This window comes from Neomonachus schauinslandi, chromosome 7 (genome assembly GCF_002201575.2).
Source record: "Neomonachus schauinslandi chromosome 7, ASM220157v2, whole genome shotgun sequence".
NCBI classification, from domain to species: domain Eukaryota; kingdom Metazoa; phylum Chordata; class Mammalia; order Carnivora; family Phocidae; genus Neomonachus; species Neomonachus schauinslandi.
The window spans coordinates 9646821-9668714 of NC_058409.1; the positions used below are offsets into that span (position 1 = coordinate 9646821).

Sequence of the window (21894 nt, forward strand, 5' to 3'; positions counted from 1 at the left end):
TTTCTAGTTTATGTATTAGTTAGGAAATGGTGTGCTTTTAGTCCTCATTCTCTTTCTTTGGTTTCACAATGCCTTCTACATCTAATTTTGATGTTTTTTCAAGTTGTTTTTTAGCTCTTGTTCCACTGAATTAATTTTCTTACTAAGTGCTATCTTGAGCATTCACATGGGATTATCTTCTACCTCTTAGGCTATATTTTATTCCAGATTGCACTTTTCATCTCCTTTTTCGCATACTGTATCCCCCTTTTTGGTATATTTTTAGGATGACTGCAGAGTTGCCATGTCACTTTATCTCATCCTATTTGTGTGGAGCGTGGACAGCTCTGCCCAGACCTCTGATGTGGTGCCAGAGTTTTCTAGTTCTTTTGCCTGCTACAGTGAGATCTGTTTGTTTTTCCATCCAGAATGCCAGCCTGATGGCTCAGTATTGCCTTCCATCTATTTCTCTCCAAAAACTTAAGGGGAAGTTGGGGCTGAGGGTAGCATTTTTTCGTGCATTTAATTTTCAATTTCTCAACTCTGAGATTTTATTCACTGCCCTGTATTAAAATTTACTCCACTTTTAGGGGCATGTTCAGTCCCTGAGCAGGGATGCCCTAGGTTTTAGATCAGCCCTTCATTAACTGTGGCACCGCAGAGCCTCTGACTCCTCCTGAGCGAGCCCTGATGTTCACTTCCCTATTCCGTAAGATTTGTCTTTTTTTTCCTTTTTTTTTTTTTTGAGGTGGGGAGGGGCAGAGGGAGTAGGAGAGAAAATCTTTAGCAGGCTCCACACTTAGCATAGAGCCTGATGTGGGGCTCAATCTCAGGACCCTGAGATCATGACCTGAGCAGAAATCCTGGGTCAGATGCTTAACCTACTGAGCCACCCAGGTGCCCCTCACTTCCCTATTTCATTCTTTTGATTTCCACTTTGTATAGCGGAAGGACTGGGGTGCCTGTGGATTTCAGCCAGTATTAACAGTGAAGGGGGTGGGGTGTTGAGGGAAGTCTATTTTCACTGCAGCTTCAATGTAACTGTTCCCATTGGCTTTTGTCTATGGATATCCTTTCTTCTTATTTTCTCTTTTCAAATTTCCAGCTCCTTACTCCTCATTTGGAATACTAGATATAGTTTTGTTTTTTCTGCCTTACCACTCTACTTTTTCCCTTGTTCAGAGGTAACAAAGGAGTGATTCCTGCAGGTTCCTCCACTGAGTCCTGTGTCAGCCTTCACAGACTTAAAGCCTCCAGGGATTTCCCACGCCTTCCCCTTGGCTATTTACCTCCCATTCTGCTCCTCTCTAAATTGGGGAATACATAAACTGAGGAATTCTCATGGCTTTCTGGATGCCTTCTTTTTCTAGCACTGTTTTAGGAGGTGGGGGATCACCTTTAGAGTCCGTCTTAGGCAGGGCAGATGCTTTCTTTTCCTGGCAGACACTTTTTCAAATGTGTTGTTAAGTTACTCTTTTCTCGTTTGCTGTTGAAGAGTGAATTTTTCTTTTTCTGTTGCATGTTTGTGGTGTCTACCACTTTTATTTCTTCACTAGTCATTGGGTAAAAGGCAGTCTGTAACAGCACCACATGCAATACGTGTGGGAAGCGCCATCAACTTATTTTCCAACTGTGTTCACTGGTGGAAATTACTGAAGAAACCATTTAATCTTTCACACGTCTTACATGTAAATATCAGTCCTGTTAATGGCACAGGCCTTGGGGAAGTAGAATGGAGGAAACTAGGTGCAAATTAAAGTGGAGGGGTGATCATTTGAGATGGATTTCAACTTGAAGATAGATCAGAAAGGGATCTGTTCATGTATCACAAAGTATATATTTGTCACATTTTATTTTTTTATTTTATTTTATTTTAAAGATTTATTTATTTGACAGAGAGAGACACAGGGAGAGAGGAAACACAAGCAGGGGGAGTGGGAGAGGGAGAAGCAGGCTTCCCGCGGAGCAGGGAGCCTGATGCGGGACTCGATCCCAGGACCCTGGGATCGTGACCTGAGCCGAAGGCTTAACGACTGAGCCACCCAGGCGCCCCTGTCACATTTTAATAAACGTTTCCTTCCTATACCCTTGGCCACCCTCCATTTGGTTAATACTCTTTGTTATCGGCAAATGTGGCTTGATGCTATTCCTTCTTTTCTCTTCTCTTCTCTTCTCTTCTCTTCTCTTCTCTTCTCTTCTCTTCTCTTTTCCTTTTTTCCTAAGCTTCTCACTTCCTTTCCACATCACAGCCTGGTGTGCAAATAGAGAACAGATGATGCTCATGCATTCTTTATTCCTGATGTATCTCACACCAAACAGGAACAGTCATATAACCGACTCATAAATAAAAATATGCAATTTTGAAACTTCATTCCCCTGAGAAGTGACAGAGAAAATGTGGAAGGAACTCTTTCTCATCTAGAAGGGTGCTCTTCAGTTCCACTCCAGCTGATTCCCTCACACCTATGAGGCATGTGCTGACTAGAGAGCTAAAAACAGGGCTCACAACTGTGACTGAGGGCTGGTGTGGAGAGGGGGAGGTGTGTGTTCCGTGTGGTGTTGAGGAGGAGAAAAACTGGTCCGATGGCTTCTGCAAGCGAATGCGACAAAGCAGCTGAATGTGAATTTTGTATTTGTAGTCATCTGGGGATAGGGCGGTGAGTAGCAGATAGTTCTAGTCCTCCACCCTATGTGACTCTGAACTACCTTTGATAGTTCACCTGAGAAACTCAGGATGAGTTGTAGGACTACAGACTTTCACAGAGTTAAGGACCTGGGCCAGATGCTTAGCTAACCCAATGCCAGGATACTCTGGGTGCATAATAAAATGCCTTTATGCCCCAGTTTGACAATATATATCAAGGGCTTACTTACAAGTTCGTCCCAGCTGGACTGGGTTCCTGGGGCTCAGTTACTAGTCTGTTGTGTGAGTAGGTGTTACCCTTCCTCCAAAGAGAACCATTTGCATTGTAAATGTACCCAGGATTTACTTAAGTGTTGGTGGAGACTTTGGAGATCGGGAAGGCTCAGATCTTGTATCTACTTCATTGAGTGTCAAAGATATAAATCACGCCTAGTGGGGAGAGAGTGGGTGCAGGCTGTATTGCAGGAAATGGCCATGGGGCCCTTGAGAAGGAACTCACCCAGAGGGAGGGGCTCCAAACAGGACAAAGGTCACACCCAGAAGGAAGTGTTAGCTCCCAGGACACAGTGGACCTCACTCCAATCTGTGCTGTTGTAGGCTTTGGTAAAACAACCAGGCATATGTGAACTAAACAGGCTGCATCATCACTGAAGAGCTAAAACATTCAAGGCTCAAGCAACTCTTCAGTTGAGATTCCACCCAAGGTGTAAAACTGTCTCTGAGTGATGTACCTCTCCAGATATGCTCAGCCTCACTGCATCTCAGGCAGCGCATTGTTCAAGTTTCCCAATAAAGGGGCCCCTGGAACTTTGAACTGTTGGTCTTTTTTTTTTTTTTTAAAGACTTTATTTATTTATTTGACAGAGACACAGTGAGAGAGGGAACACAAGCAGGGACAGAGGGAGAGGGAGAAGCAGGCCCCCTGCTGAGCAGGGAGCCCCATGTGGGGCTCGATCCCGGGACCCTGGGATCATGACCTGAGCCGAAGGCAGATGCTTAACGACTGAGCCACCCAGGCGCCCCTGAACTGTTGGTCTTAAAGCCCCTGCCCCTTGTGGCCATCCTTGGCAGGTGGGTGGTGGGTGGGAGAGGACCATCTGGAGAGAAGGATGGGCAGGGATTGTGCCCTGAGCTCGCCTCTCCTACAGGTTTGGGACTCTAGATTTTCCAGTGAATGCCTACAGGTGCCAGGGGATATACCCTGTGAGTCCAGGGGAGGTTTGAGCCATGGGACAAATTTTGATCAATGAGAGACAGAAGATTGGAAAGAGTCTGCAGACAAATTTGCTCACTCCCACCTCTTGGCTGTTGGAAGACACAGTACCTCAAAATAGTGTGTCTGGAAATATCACAGTACTGAGAAATAAACCAGGTTTTCGATCTGTAACCAGCTGGATAACATGCCATCTTGTATTGGCTTCCCTCCTTTCCTTCCTTCCCTTTTGCACTCACTCCTAATTCCCTACAATGACAGTCCCCATGGATGCACTAGCATGTAACTCAGGCTGTTTTCTAGAGAACCCAGGCTAACACAGAATGAAAAAAAAAAGTTGGATTTGGCAAAAGTTGCAATGAAGGCAAGGATATGGAAGAAATTTGGGGGCGTTCAGTATGTTTCATGGCCATAACAGATCAGGGGCAGCTGATCTGGGCTCTGGATCCATCAGCAAGATGGGTTGACAAGTCTGAGGGTTAGGGGCAAAGTGTGCTATGGAACAGTGTCTCCAGGAGGTACATATCCTGTCTCTAGCAGGTGGTCCCAGGTAGACAACTACAAAGGACTTTTCTGTGGATCCATATGGAACCAGAGACCACAGAAATATTTTGGGTGAGGGTCTCACCCAAGGGGTGAAATTATTCTCTGCCTCAAGCCTTTATAGCAACAAGTACCAATACTTGAAGAAATTAAGAGAAATCCCGGAGACTTTTTTGCTAAAACCTTGGAAGTCTATGCTTTGTGTTATAAAGGAGGGGAGAGTGCTTTTCCCTTATACACGTCACACTGTTTAATTCTTACCACAGCCCAGGGGAGCAAACACACATTATTCCCATTCCCATTTTACAGATCAGGAGTAAGAAATTTAAGGGAGGTAAAGTGCTTTGTTCCAGGTTACATGGATTCAGGGCTCGAAAAATCCTGATGCCCTTTTGCTCAAAATCCCAGCTATGGTTGTGAAGGAACTGAGGAGGTAAATTTCACTAGAGATTCCAAATGGTTTTAGCTGGTTAGTGGCCCTACTTCAGGCAATGAATGAAGACAAAGGGAAATTATTCAGAAGTCGAGGGAACTGGGGCCCTTCTAAAATTATGCCAGGTAAAGTAATCTGTGTTTGTATTGGAGACCTATAATTTATGTAGATTCACATACATCTTTTTCAGATACTGCACAAATTGGGGAGTGTGTGGAGTGTTGTGGAATTAAATGTATTTGTATGTGTTCAACACACTGTATAATTGACTCAATTATCCATGTGGGGATTATTCACTTTTAATTTGCAATCTGGCTTCTCCTTTCAGTTAGGATGTTTTTGGGGCTGCTCTAGGAATGCCAACTAATTTAAATAATAATTTAAGTAAAACATAATTAGGTAAGAAAATTAAATTCAATCTTTTGCCAGCTCCTGAAGATTCTACAGCTGAAATGTAACGCTAACTCACTTGCTATTTTTTTCACTCTCCAAAGCTATTTTACTACCACAGGGTTTTATTGCTTTCCATAGATTATTGCAATAGTTCCCTGTTTGACTTTCTGCTTACCTCTTTCCAATCCAATCATTCCGCTGACAGTAAGCTTCAAAAGACAAAACCCAAAAAGAAGACAAAAAAGGAACAGCGGCTCTCATCACAAAGATTTCTCTGCTTGAAAAGATTAATGACTCCCCATTTCTCACTAGCTCAAGGGCACCTGCCGTAATCTATCATTCAAGATCTCATGCCTCCTGCAACAGAAAGTTTTCCTGATCCTACCCCCGGGGTTTTTACCACTCTTTTCACGTCTGAATCCCTGGAATGCCCTACATGTTTTTCTCTGAGGCATACAAAGGTATTCGTGAACCCACGTTGGGTCCTTGCTCTACTGTGAGATTCTAAATGGCAGTCTCTGCGGGGATGAGTCTTCCGTATTAAGCTGTACCTAGCTCAGCACCGGACAGCAGAGGGGCGCAAAGAAACCTGTCCATTTGAACTGCCAGCAAACCCTGAGGGCAGGAATTTTGGTCTTTTGTATCCCAAGTGCCTAGCACAGTATCTGGTATACAGTAGGTGCTCAATGAATACAGGGATACAGATACAGGAAGGGCTGATAGCACAGTGCCAAGGCTGGAGCTGGTGACATGACCTCTCCTGCGGATGGATGTGTGACATCCCCGGGCTGCTTTGGGGGAGAGCTTTCCACTGCCTGCCCCTCTGTCGCACAGGCTAGACACTGGCTGCGGTGGTGTGCTTAAACTTTCTGTTAAAAAAAAAATGTGTATGTATAGGTACACGCACCTAAATATATGTTTATGCATGCCGACGACATAGAAATCCATATCCATATCCAGATATATGTACAGTTGACCCTGGCACAACACAGGTGTGAAGTGTGCAGGTCCACTCATGCTCGGATTCTTTTGATAAATATAGTCCAGCACTGTCGTGTATTTTCCTTAGGATTTTCTTAATAACATTTTCTTTTCTCTAGCTTACTTCCGCTTATTTTATTGTAATAATATAGTATGTGATAAATATAGCATACACAATGAGTCCATCGAGTACGTTATCGGTAATAAGGCAAGGCATCCGGTCAACAGGAGGCTGTTAGTACTTAAGTTTTGGGGGAGTTAGAAGTTCCGTGGGGATTTTTGACTCGTGGCACGGTGGGCAACCTTAAAGGCTAGTTCTTCAAGAGTCAGCTGAGCATGTATAATAAGCAAATAGATAAATATAAATAAGTTAAAATATGCAAACAGTCTTAAGGCAGAGCAGAACAGTGACAGTGGCGGAAGGACAACGATGAGGGTTCCTCTCCCCTGGAGGACCCGGGACAAGACTCGGTCCCGCGCCCGGAGGCGGAGGCGGCGCGGCTTGGGCCTTCCGGCTTTCCGTAGGCCTGCCGTCATTGGCTGCGCTGGAGACAGCTGACCGGCGGCGGCAGGCGTGGGAGCTTCGAAGATGGCGGCCGCCACGGCGCTGATCCTGCCGGAGAGCCCCAGGTAGCCGCCAGGGGTGGCGCGGACGGGGGCTGCGCCAGGACGCCCCTGCTGGCTGTCGCCTTGGCTCCGAGGCGGGGCCCGGCCGAGGGGGTGGGCGCGGGGCTGGCGAAATCGCGGTGCGGCCCCGCAGGAGTGCCGGGGGCTGTGGGCGTCTCACCCTGTCGGTGGTTCACCTACGTGGGGCTCCAATGCGCCTGGCCGCTGGGGTCAGTAGGACGGTGTGTGGCGTGTGTCACCGTGCCCAGAGTGTGGGATCTGAAGAACCCACGCCTGCCTGGAGTGGTGCTGAATCACGTGCAAAGCTATGCCCTTTCTCTGTTTTCAGCTCTCTCGCTCAGGCCTGATTGTGAGAAAGGCTCGCAGTGGTGCCCGACGGTCGTTAATCCCTAACACGTGTCAGTATCCCTTTTCACTCCAGATAGAATAGTCCTCAGGCCGGGAGTTTGGGGCTGGTCACAGTACCTAGCCAGAATTTGGTAACATGGCTTTTGATTTCATTTTATTTATTTTTAGTTCATTTCTGCTTATGGTAGGTAAGGTCGGCTGCCCAGGGTGGTGATACAAAGTTCTCTCCTAAAATGCAGTTATTTGAATAGAAATGACTCTCATTTCATGAAAAATAAATACTAGTGCAGGTAGTGTGCGGATGCGGAAAAAATGCTGAGGTGTACCGGTAAATAATTGAAGTTGGAAAAGAACTTCCTTGTCCCTGAATTGGGCAGGAATCTTGTTGAAGAAGAGAGTTGTCATTTCAAAGTTTTTCCTTCTTTCTGGATGCCTTGAGTTCTGATGGCCATTTCCTCCGGTCACATCAGTGTCCTGGTTAACACTCACCACATCAGTAAGCCATAACCAGTAGTATAATTTAAAGTTGATTATTACCATTGAATCACGGTTTTAAAACAACTGTATACTGTTACTCCAAATGATTTTATGTTTTATATATATATATTCCATTATCTGCCATGCAACCTTCTTTTCTTTGTATTTTGGTGTCATTGCCACGTTCCTCCTGCCATTCTTTCCATAGTTCCTCTCTGGGTTAAGTGGGTATTGAATATTCATTGCAGAGTTAATGCCGTTCCTCACAGAGTGCAAACTTCCTCTAGTAGCTCACCTTGCCCCCAAAGAAAGAGAAACTGCCAAATGCAGAAGTATTTTTGGGAGGCATCTTTTTGGAAACATCCTGCCTCCTTTGCTGGCCATCTGTTCTTCTTCATAGCAATCAGAGTTGTTGAAATGGAAACTTTGAGACAATAGCAATTGTAGACAAGTGTACTTATGGCAGGAACAGTTCCACTTGGAAAACTCATTTTAAAATTTTGTTTTACAAATTTATTTAGCATGAAAAAAGCAGTGTCGCTGATAAATGCAATAGATATAGGAAGATTTCCACGATTGCTCACCCGAATTCTTCAAAAACTTCACCTGAAGGTTTGTATTTTTGCATTTCTATAGTTTCTATACTTTCTGTACTTTCGTGTGATTTCTTGTGATTGCCCTGAAACTCTTTGTTACTACTTGAAAAACTTTTTCCGAAGTATAGTGTTCCCCAGCATGTCCTTGGCTCTCTAGAACATTTTGTGATGTCCCATGGTCAAAAGTTTGGGAAATTCTCTTTTCATTAAAGTTAATCTTTTTTATTATGGAACTTTTCAGAGTGTATATATTATATATATATTTTTCAGAGTGTATTTTATGGTAGTGTTTACAGTAAATATTTAAGGGTGAATATGGTGTGCAAGATTTTCCAAACGTGTTTGACCTTGGAACTGTGGTATCATGGTATATATTTTGGGACTCAGGTTCTGTGTAACATGCTTTGGGAAAATTCTGATTTCATTCTTCCTCTTAAAAATAATGCTAGCCAGCACCCAGTATTTAATCTTTCATTTAATCTGTCTCTTCTATTTTTATTTCAAGGATGTGGTTATTTTGGACATATTGATGTTTAGTGATTCACTGCTTGGTCACTAGTCTAAGTTAACTTCTGAATCCAACACATGTTGATGGTGCACCTAGTATCTAGTAACTGCTCTGCCTGGTGGTGCCAGGCATCACCATTAAATGAGAAACTGGACTTTTTTTAGTTTTTATTTAAATTCCACTTAGTTAACATACAGTGTAATATTAGTTTCAGGTGTACAATATAGTGATTCAGCACTTCTTTACCACAGCTGCAGAACCTGGACCCTTTCCTCTTCTTTTTCCTGGGAGCCAACCCCCTCTGAGCCCTTTCTTCCCCTGACATGTCTCTTAAATCCAAGTTCTCTTCATAGTCCTTGTTCAGATCTTTAACATCCCTGCCGTAGACTACAGTAGACTTCAAACTGGTGTCTCTGCCGAAAGCCTTCTCCCTCCTATCGCTGCTTCATAATGCTAGTCCATTTATCTCTCCAAATATTTTTTTTCCTAAAAAACAAAAACAAACCAAAAAAACCCAGTTGATCATATCTGTACAGTGTTTAAAGCCATCATTGACTTCCCATTGTGCCATGGGGAAAAAGTTCAAAATCTTTAACATTGTATTATATTATAATAACCTTATAATAACAGTATAATATGGCCACAAGCTATATTATTCCCACTTTGCAAGTGCTCCAGTCACACTGGACTGTGCTCTTTTGCTAGAACATACTGTGAACTTTTCCAACTCTATGTCTGTGTGTATACTCTTTCCCTTACCTGCAATGTCTGTCTTCCCTTCTATAGTGAAAAAACTATGCATCTTTCAAGGATTTGGCCCTCTTGCTCTCAGCAGTTTGTTTTTTGTGCTTCTAAAACACTCAGTTCATTGTCACCTCATTTTAGTACTGCATCGTATTTGTTTTATGATGACAGGGTCTTTCGCTGACCTTGAATACCTTGAGTATCATGTTTTAATTATCTTTACATTTCCCATACCTAATACCTTGGTGCTTATGCAGTGAGCGCTCAAGATCTATTCTTGGAGTTAATTCTTTGCCTTGCATGGAAAACACAAAACAAATGCAGACCCTCTAAATTCCTGGCTATAAGGAATCTGTGATAGAGATGGAGAGACAGGAAGAACTACCACAACAAACTAAAAGCAGCTGCATTTGTGGTATTTGTGATTCACAGTTACATTGCTCCCTCCGATACAGTTTGAATGGTTTTGTATTATTAATTCATCTGATCCTTACAGCAACTTTAGGAAGTAGGTACTATTATCCTTACTTTATCCACGAAGAAACTGAGATAGAAACCAGTTAAATAATTTGTCCAATATCATACAGCTAGTGAGTAAGCGGCCTGTTTCCAGAATCCATTCCTTTAACCCATTACAGTAAACCTCAGGAAAGAGTACAGAAAAGTATATAAATTAGACTAAAAGTGAATGATGTAGGCAATCAATACAGAAGTTCTGCTTTGATTCTCTGAGCTGATGGCTGCCTTCTTACACTTATTTAACAACATGGGACAAAAAGCTCTTAGATACATCTTTTGTTCTTTATAGTGAGGGAGGATAGGACCTTTGTAGGAAAACTGTGATATGCAGTTTGTCTTTGACCCTCTCCATCTAATCGAGTTGTGAATAAGTTAGTGTCTATCTTAGAGTAAGTGGGTGGCCAGAGCATTCCACGGAGGTGCTTAAATGCGATGCTGTTAGTGGTAGGGTAGTGGACATGAGAACGTGAGGTTGTTGACAGCTGAAGCAACTGAGAACAAAAACATACGTAGGTGCTAACTTGCCTGCTAAGAAAGAATGTCAGGAAAGGTGCAAATTTTTTTTCCTGGACAGTTTCAGGGAATGTTCTTCTAGAGGGGCTCCTATTGTGATAAGAGTTCTTATCAAATAAAGTTCGCAGTGACATTCAGGATCTGCCAGCTTTCTTTTATGTACTCTTGGTCTGTTAAGCGGGCCTTTGTCTTGAGACAAGCAGAGCCCTTAGAACAGTGAAACCTGGCATGGGTAGATGGGTGAGGAGTTTTAGGGATCGGGTTGCTGTTCTAAATGTTATCAGCTTGACACTTTAATTTGCTTACGGGCAGAGGATATCTGTTTTTGTCCAGACTGGTTCCTTGGATTCCCTAGTTGGAATAAACAGACGGAAAGTAAGCTGAGGTATAGAATATGGGTGTGCCTGAGCATGAGTCTGGGAGTCCTCTTTGAACTGGTCATCTTCTGGCTCATCCTAGCATATAGAAATACTTGGGAAGTTTTTGGGGGGGTGGGTTTTACAATGTGTGGAGGGTGCTGTTGGCATTTAATGCCCAGGAACTAAATGTCTTGCAGTGTGCAGAACGGTCCTGCCCAAATTGCCCTGTCCAGCCTCCTAATAGAGTCTGCACTGGAAAACACTGACAGAAGTCAGAGTAACTTCCATAGCTGAGGACTTAGAGATAACAATTTATGGCCTCTGAGTTAAAAAAAAAAATGGCTTTCACAACTCATGCAATTAAAAAGACTCATGTAGAGACGATGGACTCTGAAAAACAAACTGAGGGTTCTAGAGGGGAGAGGGGTGGGAGGATGGGTTAGCCTGGTGGTGGGTATTAAAGAGGGCACGTTCTGCATGGAGCACTGGGTGTTATGCACAAACAATGAATCATGGAACACTACATCTAAAACTAATGATGTAATGTATGGTGATTAACATAACAATAAAAATGAAGAAAAAAAAAAAGACTCATGTACTTTGCTCCACTGGAGAGACTTGTAGGTCATCACACAAAGCCTGTTGATCTAACTGTGCTGTATATCTCATTCTGAAAGATTAGCTCTCTGGATTTCTGGCCATGGCAGACTAGACCCAGCCAACTGGGGGATGAAGAAATGCCTGTGATGGGCATGTAGGTGGTTTCAGGAATCGACGGCTGATCATGGAATGAAGTGGGAGAATTATGAATTAGACACAAGAAATTGAAATGCCCAGAAATCTGAGGGTTTTTTTCTGAAATGAAAAATCATCAGTGTGTCTTAGGAGTTTTTTATGATACTGTACCACAGAATTCTGATGCCCATAATTGTGACCTGACTCATCATAAGAAATGAGTTTAATCTGATATACTTTGTTTACAAAAGTCTAGAATGGGTGCTGTACATTTCAGAAAGATTGCTTTCAAAAGTTTAAAATAAAAGTTCTTTTATTTGATAGATTCATTTGTGGGTACCTCTGTTTTCCCCCATTATGACACACAGCGAAATCTCATTATGTTAACATAAAGGACAATCACAAGTGTGAACCCCAGCCTATAGAAATGCCTCAGACTTTTTCTTGGCTGTTACAACATATAGAGGGTGCTGCTGGCGTTTAATGCCCGTGACTTTAAATGTCTTGTGTGCAGGAGAGTCGTGCACAAAGGAGCATTTGTCCTGCCTATTAGGACCAAAAAGAAAAGGATAGTTTATCTAATAAATACACTTATTTTGTAGTTAATATAAGATGTAAGGCTTCTTACAAATTGTTTTATTGGGTAAGAATGATATATATACACTTTAAATTATGGTATTTGCAGAATACTAGTACCGTGCATTCTTTCACGTAGGTCTTTGTATGTATGATTGTGGATGTGAGTCAGAGCTTGGGCTCTGGACAGCAGGCCTCTCTGTCTCTAAATCCTTGCTCTGAGTTTTTAAAGTCTAATTGCTTTTGTAGTTATTTAGATAATATCTTCATAGAATAGAGGACATTTCTCGGGCGCCTGGGTGGCTCAGTTGGTTAAGCGACTGCCTTTGGCTCAGGTCATGATCCTGGAGTCCCGGGATCGAGTCCCGCATCGGGCTCCCTGCTCGGCAGGGAGTCTGCTTCTCCCTCTGACCCTCCTCCCTCTCATGCTCTCTGTCTCTCATTCTCTCTCTCTCAAATAAATAAATAAAATCTTTAAAAAAAAAAAAAAGAATAGAGGACATTTCTCATTTTCTAAGGAATGGGACCTGATTTCTACTATATGTGAAACTAAGGTTAGTTCACTCATCATGCGTATTAAGAAAATGAATTCTTCAAAAAAAATAAAAAAGAAAAGTTGGAACAATGGATTTTTTTAGTTTGCTTTTTTTGTGCCCTTCTAGTTCAGAATTCTTAGACTGCTTAATTTAATCATCTTAATAACATGTTTTAAATTTCATAGTTTATGAATAAGTTTTTGTTTAAGAAATTTAAGTAGTGGGGCGCCTGGGTGGCTCAGTCGTTAAGCGTCTGCCTTCGGCTCAGGTCATGATCCCAGGGTCCTGGGATGGAGCCCCACGCTTGGCTCCCTGCTCCGCAGGAGGCCTGCTTTTCCCTCTCCCACTCCCCCTGCTTGTGTTCCCTCTCTCACTGTCTCTCTCTGTCAAAAAATACATAAAATCTTTAAAAAAAAAAAAATAAGAAATTTAAGTAGTATGGCAAACTGAAATGCGCCCTTGGTTAACTTTGGCCCTCCTTCCATCTTAATTCTCCCCTGTATTAGTTATCTATTGCTGAATTACAAATTACCCCAAAACATAGCACCTTAAAACAATAAACATTTATTATAGTCCCTGTAGGTCAGGAATTTAGGAGTGGTTCCACTGGGTGGTTCTGGTTCGGGGTTCTCATGAGGTTGCTGTCAGATGTTGTTTGGGCTACTGTAATCTGAAGGTTTGGCTGGGGTTGGAGGATTTCCTTTCAGTATGACTACCTGGTGGGAGGCCTCAGTTCCTTGCTACTTAAGCCTTTCCTCCTGATTTGGAGGTTGGCTTCTTCCAGAACCAGTGATCCAAGAGAGGGAGGTGTGTCCTTTCTATGACCTCGCCTGGGATACCATATAGCTTCACATTTACTACATTCTTGTTAGAAGGAAGTCACTAAGTATGGATCACATTCCAGGGAAAGAAATTAGTCTCCATCTTTTGAAGGGAGGAGTGCTAAAGAATTTTCAGTTATCATAAAACCACCACACCTTCCCAGAGGTAGCCTTTGTTACCAATTTGGTTTTTATTGCAGATCTTTTTCCATGTGTTAATAAATACAGATATGCATACACACGTCCGTACACATAGAAATGTGTAGTTTGTATGTTTTCATATACCTCCTTCACTTACCGCTTTTATCAGAGATCATTTCATGTGAATCCTTGTAGTACTACCTATTCTTTATGTGTTTTTCATTTCTGCTTGTGTGTGTATATATATTTATGGCCTACTCTCTTTAAACATAGAGAAAAAAGTCATTCATTTTTCATTTTAAAATTTAAGTTTCTTGGACACATGCTCCCTAATTTTATAAACCTGGGCCTTAATTTTTTCCCATTGAGAGGATAAAAAAGAATGTGTCTCTTTTACCTTCTCTTTTACTCCCAGATATGTGTGGGTTGCTTTTGGTAGACAGAAATAAGTGAAATTGCTGCTTTTGTGGAAGCGAATAGAGGTATTTATCTACCCAAGGTTGTTTTTGGAGCAAGGTGTTGACTATATGTTTGGAATTTTGTGTATAGCTGTATTCTCTGTTTGCTCTTTTGCTCCCATATTTTAAGCTCCACCTTATTTTAAGGTTGCATGCCTGGTGTTCCAGTGGATGGGGGAAGATAAATATTCCCTCTACCACCTCACTCCAAACCACTTTATTAGTATAATGCCCTTGAAAATCTTGAGAATGTCTCTCTCTCTCTTTTTTTTGTGGTATCTTTTTAAAAAATCTCCCTTCCTTACATATACTGGGGACACCGAAGTTTATTTTTCTACCTGCTCAATCACTATTACTATTTTGTCAAAGCAGCTTAATTGATGTATGTTAAAAGGAATCAGATTGACTAACTTGGAAGTTAGATTATAAATATCCATTGAATTTAATGCAACATGTGGTTCAGTGATTATATATATATATATATATATATATATATATATATATATATATATATGTATGTGATACTGTTATTATATTCCTCATATTGATAAACTCTGGTACCATAGGTCATTATTTCAAGAAGATGTATGGTAGTCAAAGAAATTCTGAAACTTTTAAGTCAAAACATTGCTCTTGAGGTAAGTCATGGGCATTTTGGCCAAATTGGGTTCCTGATTTTCTCAGTCATAAAACAGGTAATAGGGGCTGTTAGTTCTGATGACTGGCCTCCCAAAATATGCTAGCTTCAAGTTCCGATGCTGCTTTGGTTCAACAGCCATGTAGGTGTACATCATCCTAAGCTGTCAAGGCAGGGGCTTGTGAACTTCTGAAATTTCTCCATATTGCTGTTAGGCGGAGGCAGCCGTAGGGAAAGGTGTTTTTAGTATGTGTGGATAGAGTAGTTATTTTTATTTTAAAGTTGTTCTAGTAGTGTACATTTTTCCTACTTAAAACCAGTGTCTTTTTTTTTTTTTTTTAAAGATTTTATTTATTTGACAGAGAGAGATACAGCGAGAGAGGGTACACAAGCAGCGGGAGTGGGAGAGGGAGAAGCAGGCTCTCCACCGAGCAGGGAGCCCGATGCGGGGCTCGATCCCAGGACCCTGGGACCATGACCTGAGCCAAAGGCAGACGCTTAACGACTGAGCCACCCAGGAGCCCCAAAACCAGTGTCTTTAGATCAAGGAGATTATTTTGGATATGAAAGAAAGGAGACTAGTCAGAGGTTCTACTCAGATGGCTAACTATCTTCTTTGATATATTGGTTATAAAATTAACGTGCATAATGTGGAAGTTTTGGAAAATATAAAAATTATAAAAAAACTTAATTTCCTGCTTTATAGATGCTCTTGTAATAACCCACATTTTTGCAGAACTGCTCAAAATGAAAATTACTTGAATAACTATTTGTTTTTAGATGCCTTTCTAACTAGAGTATTGTGTACATGAGGACATGAACAGTCTTTCTCTGTAGCACATAGTAAATACTCAGTAAATATATTTGAGGAAGATGGACATTAGTATTAATTATTGTTAACATTTTGGGGTTTTATCTTCTAGTATTGTTTTTTCTAAATGTCCATTTCTTTTGGTATTTACTATTAGTTTCCACCTCCTGTAAATCATAGAACTTAAAATATTTTTTTTATTTACAATGAGCTTGATTTGGCATGATCCAAATACCGAATTGTACTGTGATTTTGAGATATTGAAATTTACAAACACATCAGTTTCTTTCACCCTGGATTCACTTTTTCTTTCAGTTTCTCATCCATGTATGAATACATGAATCTTCAGGGACTCTTGTGTCGAGTGTCTTAAGTTTTGAATACCTGAACGTGCCCTAATAGCTTGCTTTTTATGTTGTAGGCTGAGAACAGTTTCAGTGAAGAAGAAGAAGAAAAACTTCAGGCTGCATTTTCTCTAGAGAAACAAGATCTTCACCTAGTTCTTGAAATAATATCGTTCATTTTAGAACAGGTATTCTGAGTGCCCCAAACTTCCTAACCGTGGTTTGTTTACTGCTTATTGTGTACATGAGGACATGAACAGTCTTTCTATGATAGCTATAACATTTTATTTCTTCAAAAAAAGTATACAGATGGAAGCTATGAATATATTCTAATTCAGAATTTTAATGTAGTAAAAAAAACATTGAATGTATGGTTTTTTCCCTACAGTATTGCATTCTTCAAAAGAATATGAATGTTGAGTAGCATGAGTCAAGTATTTGACAGCATGAATCAAGACTTCATTGATTTGAGGGCACCTGGTGGCTCAGTCGGTTAAGCGTCTGCCTTCAGCTCAGGTCATGATCTCAGGGTCCTGGGACTGAGTCCCACGTCGGGCTCCCTGCTCAGCCAGGGGTCTGCTTCTCCCTCTCCCTCTGCTCCTCCCCCTGCTCATGCTCTCTCTTTCTCTCTGTCTCAAGTAAATAAGTAAAATCTTAAAAAAAAAAAAAGCCTTCATTGACTTGAGACGGGTATAAAACATTTTCATTCGTCGTTACTTGGTATGGTAAGTTGGAGAAACAAACACCTTTTATTTAAGAACTTTAATGAGTGATTTTGGGGAATTTCTTTAGGATGATAAATAAAACATTTAGAAGAGAAGTAGTTGTCGAAAGGCCTTTTGTCATGCTAGTTCTTCCTACTGAGCCACCATTTTGCTTCCCTTGCTTTTGTCTGTGTTCAACGCATTAAGTTTTTGTTCAAGTCCCATCTCTCCTCACTGCCGCCACGACCCTTACACTTGGCAGTCTTCCCCTAATTTGGATGCCTTTTATCCTTGGCTCATCAGAGTGGAGCACATCGTTAGTCTTTCATCATTTCCTGTGTGTCAACCTTCCCTAGCTTTTGAATTTTTGAGGGACCTATCATATCTTTAGCTCATCTTCTATAAACCTAGCACATTGCTGCACTTAAAACAGGGTCTCTGTAAATTCCTGAAGGTTGACTTGGTAGAATATTTGTGAAATAAAAGTTTAAATGGTACTGTAGCTTCATGAGCTTTCTAGTGAACAGGTACTGGTAGGAGGACAAGCTCCCGGGCATCTACTCCAAACAGCCTTGTACAGATTACAGATCATAAAGACGACTACTGTTCTTAACCCTGGGAGTTTTCAGTAGTAATAAAGGATAATCAAGTAGGACAGAGCAACATGGTGTTTACGAGAAAGTTGTTCCGGAACGATGTTAAGAAAGAACAGATGTTATTAGAAATGTTTATAAGATTTTATTATATATTACCTAGGAAGTTGGTAGATGAAGGTAGTTTTGAGAAAGTGCTTCTTGGAAAAATTTTTGTTGTACATTTCTTTGTTTTTTGTTTGTTTGTTTTAAAGATTTATTTACTTGGGAGAGAGAGAAAGAGCATGAGGGGGCAGAGGGAGAGCGAATCTTAAGCAGACTCCCTGCTGAATGTGGAGCCCAATGCGGGGCTCGAGCCCACGACCCTGAGATCATGACCTGGGAGCCCAAGGGAGATACTTAACCGACTGAGCCACTCAGGTGCCCTGAGACATTTCTTTGAAATCGTTAAGTGAAATAAGGAGATGATATTTTAATTAGGGTACCATTTCCATAGCTGAAGCAGAGAAGAAGTTTTTCCATTAAGTGGTCTTAGGATTACTTAAAACACAGGCAAAAATGGAGAAGGGTAGCCTGAATAATTTAGGCCTTTTAGCCCTGCATCTTCCAGTTGTGTGTATCATTATTGCTAAAATAAAAAAAAAAAATCTACAATAGAAATAGGTGCTATTCTTTTGATTTAAATCATTTAAAGATAATTTTGTATTTGGTTACAATCCAATACTGGGGCTACATGTGCTCTTTTTCCCCTCTCGCATAGGCGGTGTATCACACCGTGAAGCCGGCCACTTTGCAGCAGCAGTTAGAGGCCCTTCATCTCAGACCAGACAAAGCAGAAGCGTTCGGCAATGCTTGGTCTTCTATGGGTCAAGAAACTGTTGAAAAATTCAGGCAGAGGATTCTTGCGCCCCACAAGGTATGGGATTCTCCTACCTCCCCGATGTTTTTCAGTAAGAATGGCAAACACTGTCGTACCGTGAGGGTTTTAAAGGTGGTAATGTTTTGTAGAGAGGTAGTCAGGAAAAAGAAAGAGTAGACACAGTATTCCTATAAAATTATTTCCAGACATATTGGCGACCACAGTGTGATTTAGTTTTAGTTGCCAGTTTAAAATTTGCCTCTGTGACTTCAGAATAGGAACGAGACAGTCCTTTTTTTTGTTTTTCTGAGTACGGGGGCAGAGTTGGTTTTTCTTGTTAACTGCATACCCGTGTGTAAGACTTGCGACATTTTTACTGAATCCCGGGATTATTTTGTCTTTGTGTGTCCATGTCAGTGCCTAGCAGAACGTACTCAGTATTTCTTGAGCAGCAGTTAGTGAACAAAGTGAACGCTGTGGGACAAATATAAAATAACAGCATTTCCAAGCTCTTCAGTAACCTTTAGTCAGTGGAAGGAAAGAGGATCATAGAGTTTTTGACCTTTTTCTCTTAGTAGGTTCTATCACATAACTGATTTTCAGGTTTACAACCCACTCTGTATTCCTGGGATCAGTGTCACTTGCATGTGGAGTATCATCCTTTTTATATGTTGCTATTTGACTTGCTAATATTTTGTTAAAAATGTTGCCATCTATGTTCATGAGAGAGATCAGTCTGTGGTTTCCCGGTGATGTTTTTGGCGGGATCAGGGTAAAACCGGCATAGCAGAACCAGCTGGGAAGTGTTCTCCCTCCTCTTCAATTTCCTGTGAGGATTTGTGACGGGTTCGTATTACTGTGCATTCTCCCCAGCGTCTGTGGGAGCGCCTGTGCCCTGTCAGGACTTGGTATTGTCCGTGGCTTTTATCAAAGCTATTCTACTAAGGTTTGTAGTGGTATTTCGTGTTTTTAATGTGTGTTTTCCTAGTAACAGATTATGTGTATGATCTTTTTATGTGCTTACTTGTCTCCATATATCTTCACAGGTAAAACGTCTTTTCAGATCTTTTGCCTGTTATTTCCACACTTGGACAGATAAGGAAGTTCCATGATAGTAATCTAAAGGATAGTCTCAGGTGTAAATCCTAGCATATGGAAATGCATGGGAATGTTTTTATTATGGGTTGTTAAAATGTGGGGAGGGTGTTTGTTTTCCTTCTGTTGACTCTTTGAGTTCTTTTTTTTTTTTTAAAGATTTTATTTATTTATTTGACAGAGAGAGACACAGCGAGAGAGGGAACACAAGCAGGGGGAGTGGGAGAGGGAGAAGCAGGCTTCCCGCGGAGCAGGGAGCCCGATGCGGGGCTCGATCCCAGGACCCTGGGATCATGACCTAAGCCGAAGGCAGATGCTTAATGACTGAGCCACCCAGACGCCCAGACTTTTTGAGTTCTTTATATATTCTGGGCATGTGTCCTTTCTCCAGTGGGGTTTGCAGATATTTTCTCCTCATCCATAGCTTTCCTTTTTATTTTCTTGACAGTGGCTTTTGCAGAATAAAAGCTTTTAATTCTGATAAAGTTTGACTTATCAGTTAATTTCTTTTATCGATCCTGCTTTTGGTTTTGTATCTAAGAATTTATAGCCTAATGCAATGTCATGAAGATTTTCTCTTTTGTTTTCTTCTTTTTTATAGGTTTGTGTTTTACATTTAGCTCTAAGATCCATTTTGAGTTAATTTTGTGTAAGGCGGCCAGATTAAATTTCCTTTTTTTCTGCATAGAGATGTTCATTTTAGATGTTCATTTATACACGTGCAGAATAATTTGTTGATAACATCCTTTTGTCACTGAATTCCTTGGCCCCTTTGTCAAAAATCACTTGATGTATTTGTCTGGACTCTGTGTTTGGTTCCGTTGATCTCTGGGTCTGTGCAAATACCGTACTTCCTTCATTACTGTAGCTTTGTAGTAAGCCTTCAGATCAGGTATTGTGAGTCTGCTAACTTTGGGTCTTTTTTCATAATGGTTTTGCATATTCTAGTTTCTTTGACTTTCCATATAAATTTGAAAAGCAGCTTTTCTAGATCTACAAAAAAATGCAGCTGGGAGTTTGATTGAGATTATGTTTAACTTATATAGCTATAGATCATTTTGGGGAGAAATGGCTTCTTAGCAGTACTGAGTATTGAGTTAACTCTCCATTTATTTAGGTTCTCTTTGATTTCTTGTATCAGTTTTGTTCATTTTTCAGCATACAGATCCTGCACATAATTTGTTAGACTTGTGCCTAAAAATTTCTTGTTTTTGGAGTTGTTGTAAATGGTACTCTTTTTAAAATTTTGGTTTTTAATTGTTTATTGCTAGTATGTAGAAACACAATTGATTTTTGTATATTGACCTTGTATTCTATGACCTTGGTAAACTCGTTAATTAGTTATAGCAGTTTTTTTGTGGATTCCTTGTGATTTTCTTTATAGATAGTTATGTTGTCCATGAATAGAGACAGTTCATTTCTTCTTTTCCAGTCTGTTCAGCTTTTATTTGTTTTGTTCGGCTTTTTATTGTTTTTATTTGCCCTATTGCCCTGAGTAGGACTTTTAATATGATGTTAAATAGGACTCATAAACCCAAACATCCTGCCTTGTTTCCAATAATTAATTAATTAAAAAAAGATTTTATTTTATTTTGAGAGAGAGCGAGAGAGCGAGTGAGCAGGGTTAGGGGCAGAGGGAGAGAGAGAGGGAGAGAGAGAGAGCAGCAGACTCCCCCCTGGACAGGGAGCTCAGTAGTTTATTTTTGCTTTTGTTTCCCTTGCCTGAAGAGACACATCTAAAAAAAATGTTGCTGTGGCTGATGTCAAAGAAGTTTACTGGCTGTGTTTTCTTCTAGAAATTTTATGGTTTCATGTTTCACATTTAGGTCTTTCATGCATTTTGAGTTTAATTTTGTGTGTGGTCCAAGAAAGTGGTCCACTTTCATTCTTTTGCATGTCGCTGTCCAGCTTGCTTGTCTCCATATTTATTGAAGACACCGTCTGTTCCCCATTGTCTATTCTTGCCTCCTTTGTCGTAGATTAATTGACCATATAAGCGTGGGTTTCTTTCTGGGCTCTCTGTTCTGTTCTGTTGGTCTCTGTGTGTGTTCTTGTGCCGGTCCCATCCTGTTTTGGTTACCACAGCTTTGCAGTATATCTTGAAATCTGGAAGTGTGATACCTCCAGCTTTGTTCTTTTTCCTTAAGATCACAGCAAACATTTCTTGTGTTTATTGTGGGCAAAATACTCTACTATGTGCTTTGCATCTTGTAAAACCTTTTAATAGTCATAGTTTGTGTGGAAAATAAAATTGGGGCTTAGAGGGATTAAATAACTGGTTCAGGGTCATGCAGCTGTGCAGGTGACGGAGCTGAGATTTGACACAGTCATCACACTCCTATGCCATCATAGGATATTTCCACCTAGATGTTAGCTCCACAGTTTTCCTGTGACAGGCACAGTTTTTTTGTGTGCAGGCTGGTTTACATAGTTTTGTTTGTAGGTACGATATTTTTGAAAAGGAAGAAGATAAGACCTTATAAAGTCTAACTGTACCATGTCCCCCCCAAGTGGTCTGTGGTGAAGCTGACATGAGAATCAGATCTGTTTCTGAAGCCTTGTTCCTTTTAATCATGCTGTCTTCCTTTTGGGCTCTGATAAGTCTTTAGGCAATGTGTGAAAACAGAGCCCGTCATTTAAATTGCAACAAACATAGATGGCAGAGACTTCTTAGGTAATGAACCAAAGGTGTATTTATAGTGACTGT

The 21894-nt window shown here is 40.9% G+C and overlaps 1 protein-coding gene across 1 annotated transcript in view; it reads left to right on the forward strand.

The window, feature by feature from the left end:
* Nucleotides 1-6752: 6752 nt before the first annotated feature.
* Nucleotides 6753-21894, forward strand: part of COMMD10 (COMM domain containing 10) — a 214889-nt gene continuing 199747 nt past the window's right edge. Inside the window, exons 1-4 of the mRNA XM_021701801.1 lie at nt 6753-6816; nt 8160-8250; nt 16014-16124; nt 17994-18149. Of these exons, the coding sequence (XP_021557476.1) occupies nt 6776-6816; nt 8160-8250; nt 16014-16124; nt 17994-18149 (399 nt within the window). The 5' untranslated portion in view covers nt 6753-6775. The remainder of the gene's footprint in view (nt 6817-8159; nt 8251-16013; nt 16125-17993; nt 18150-21894) is intronic.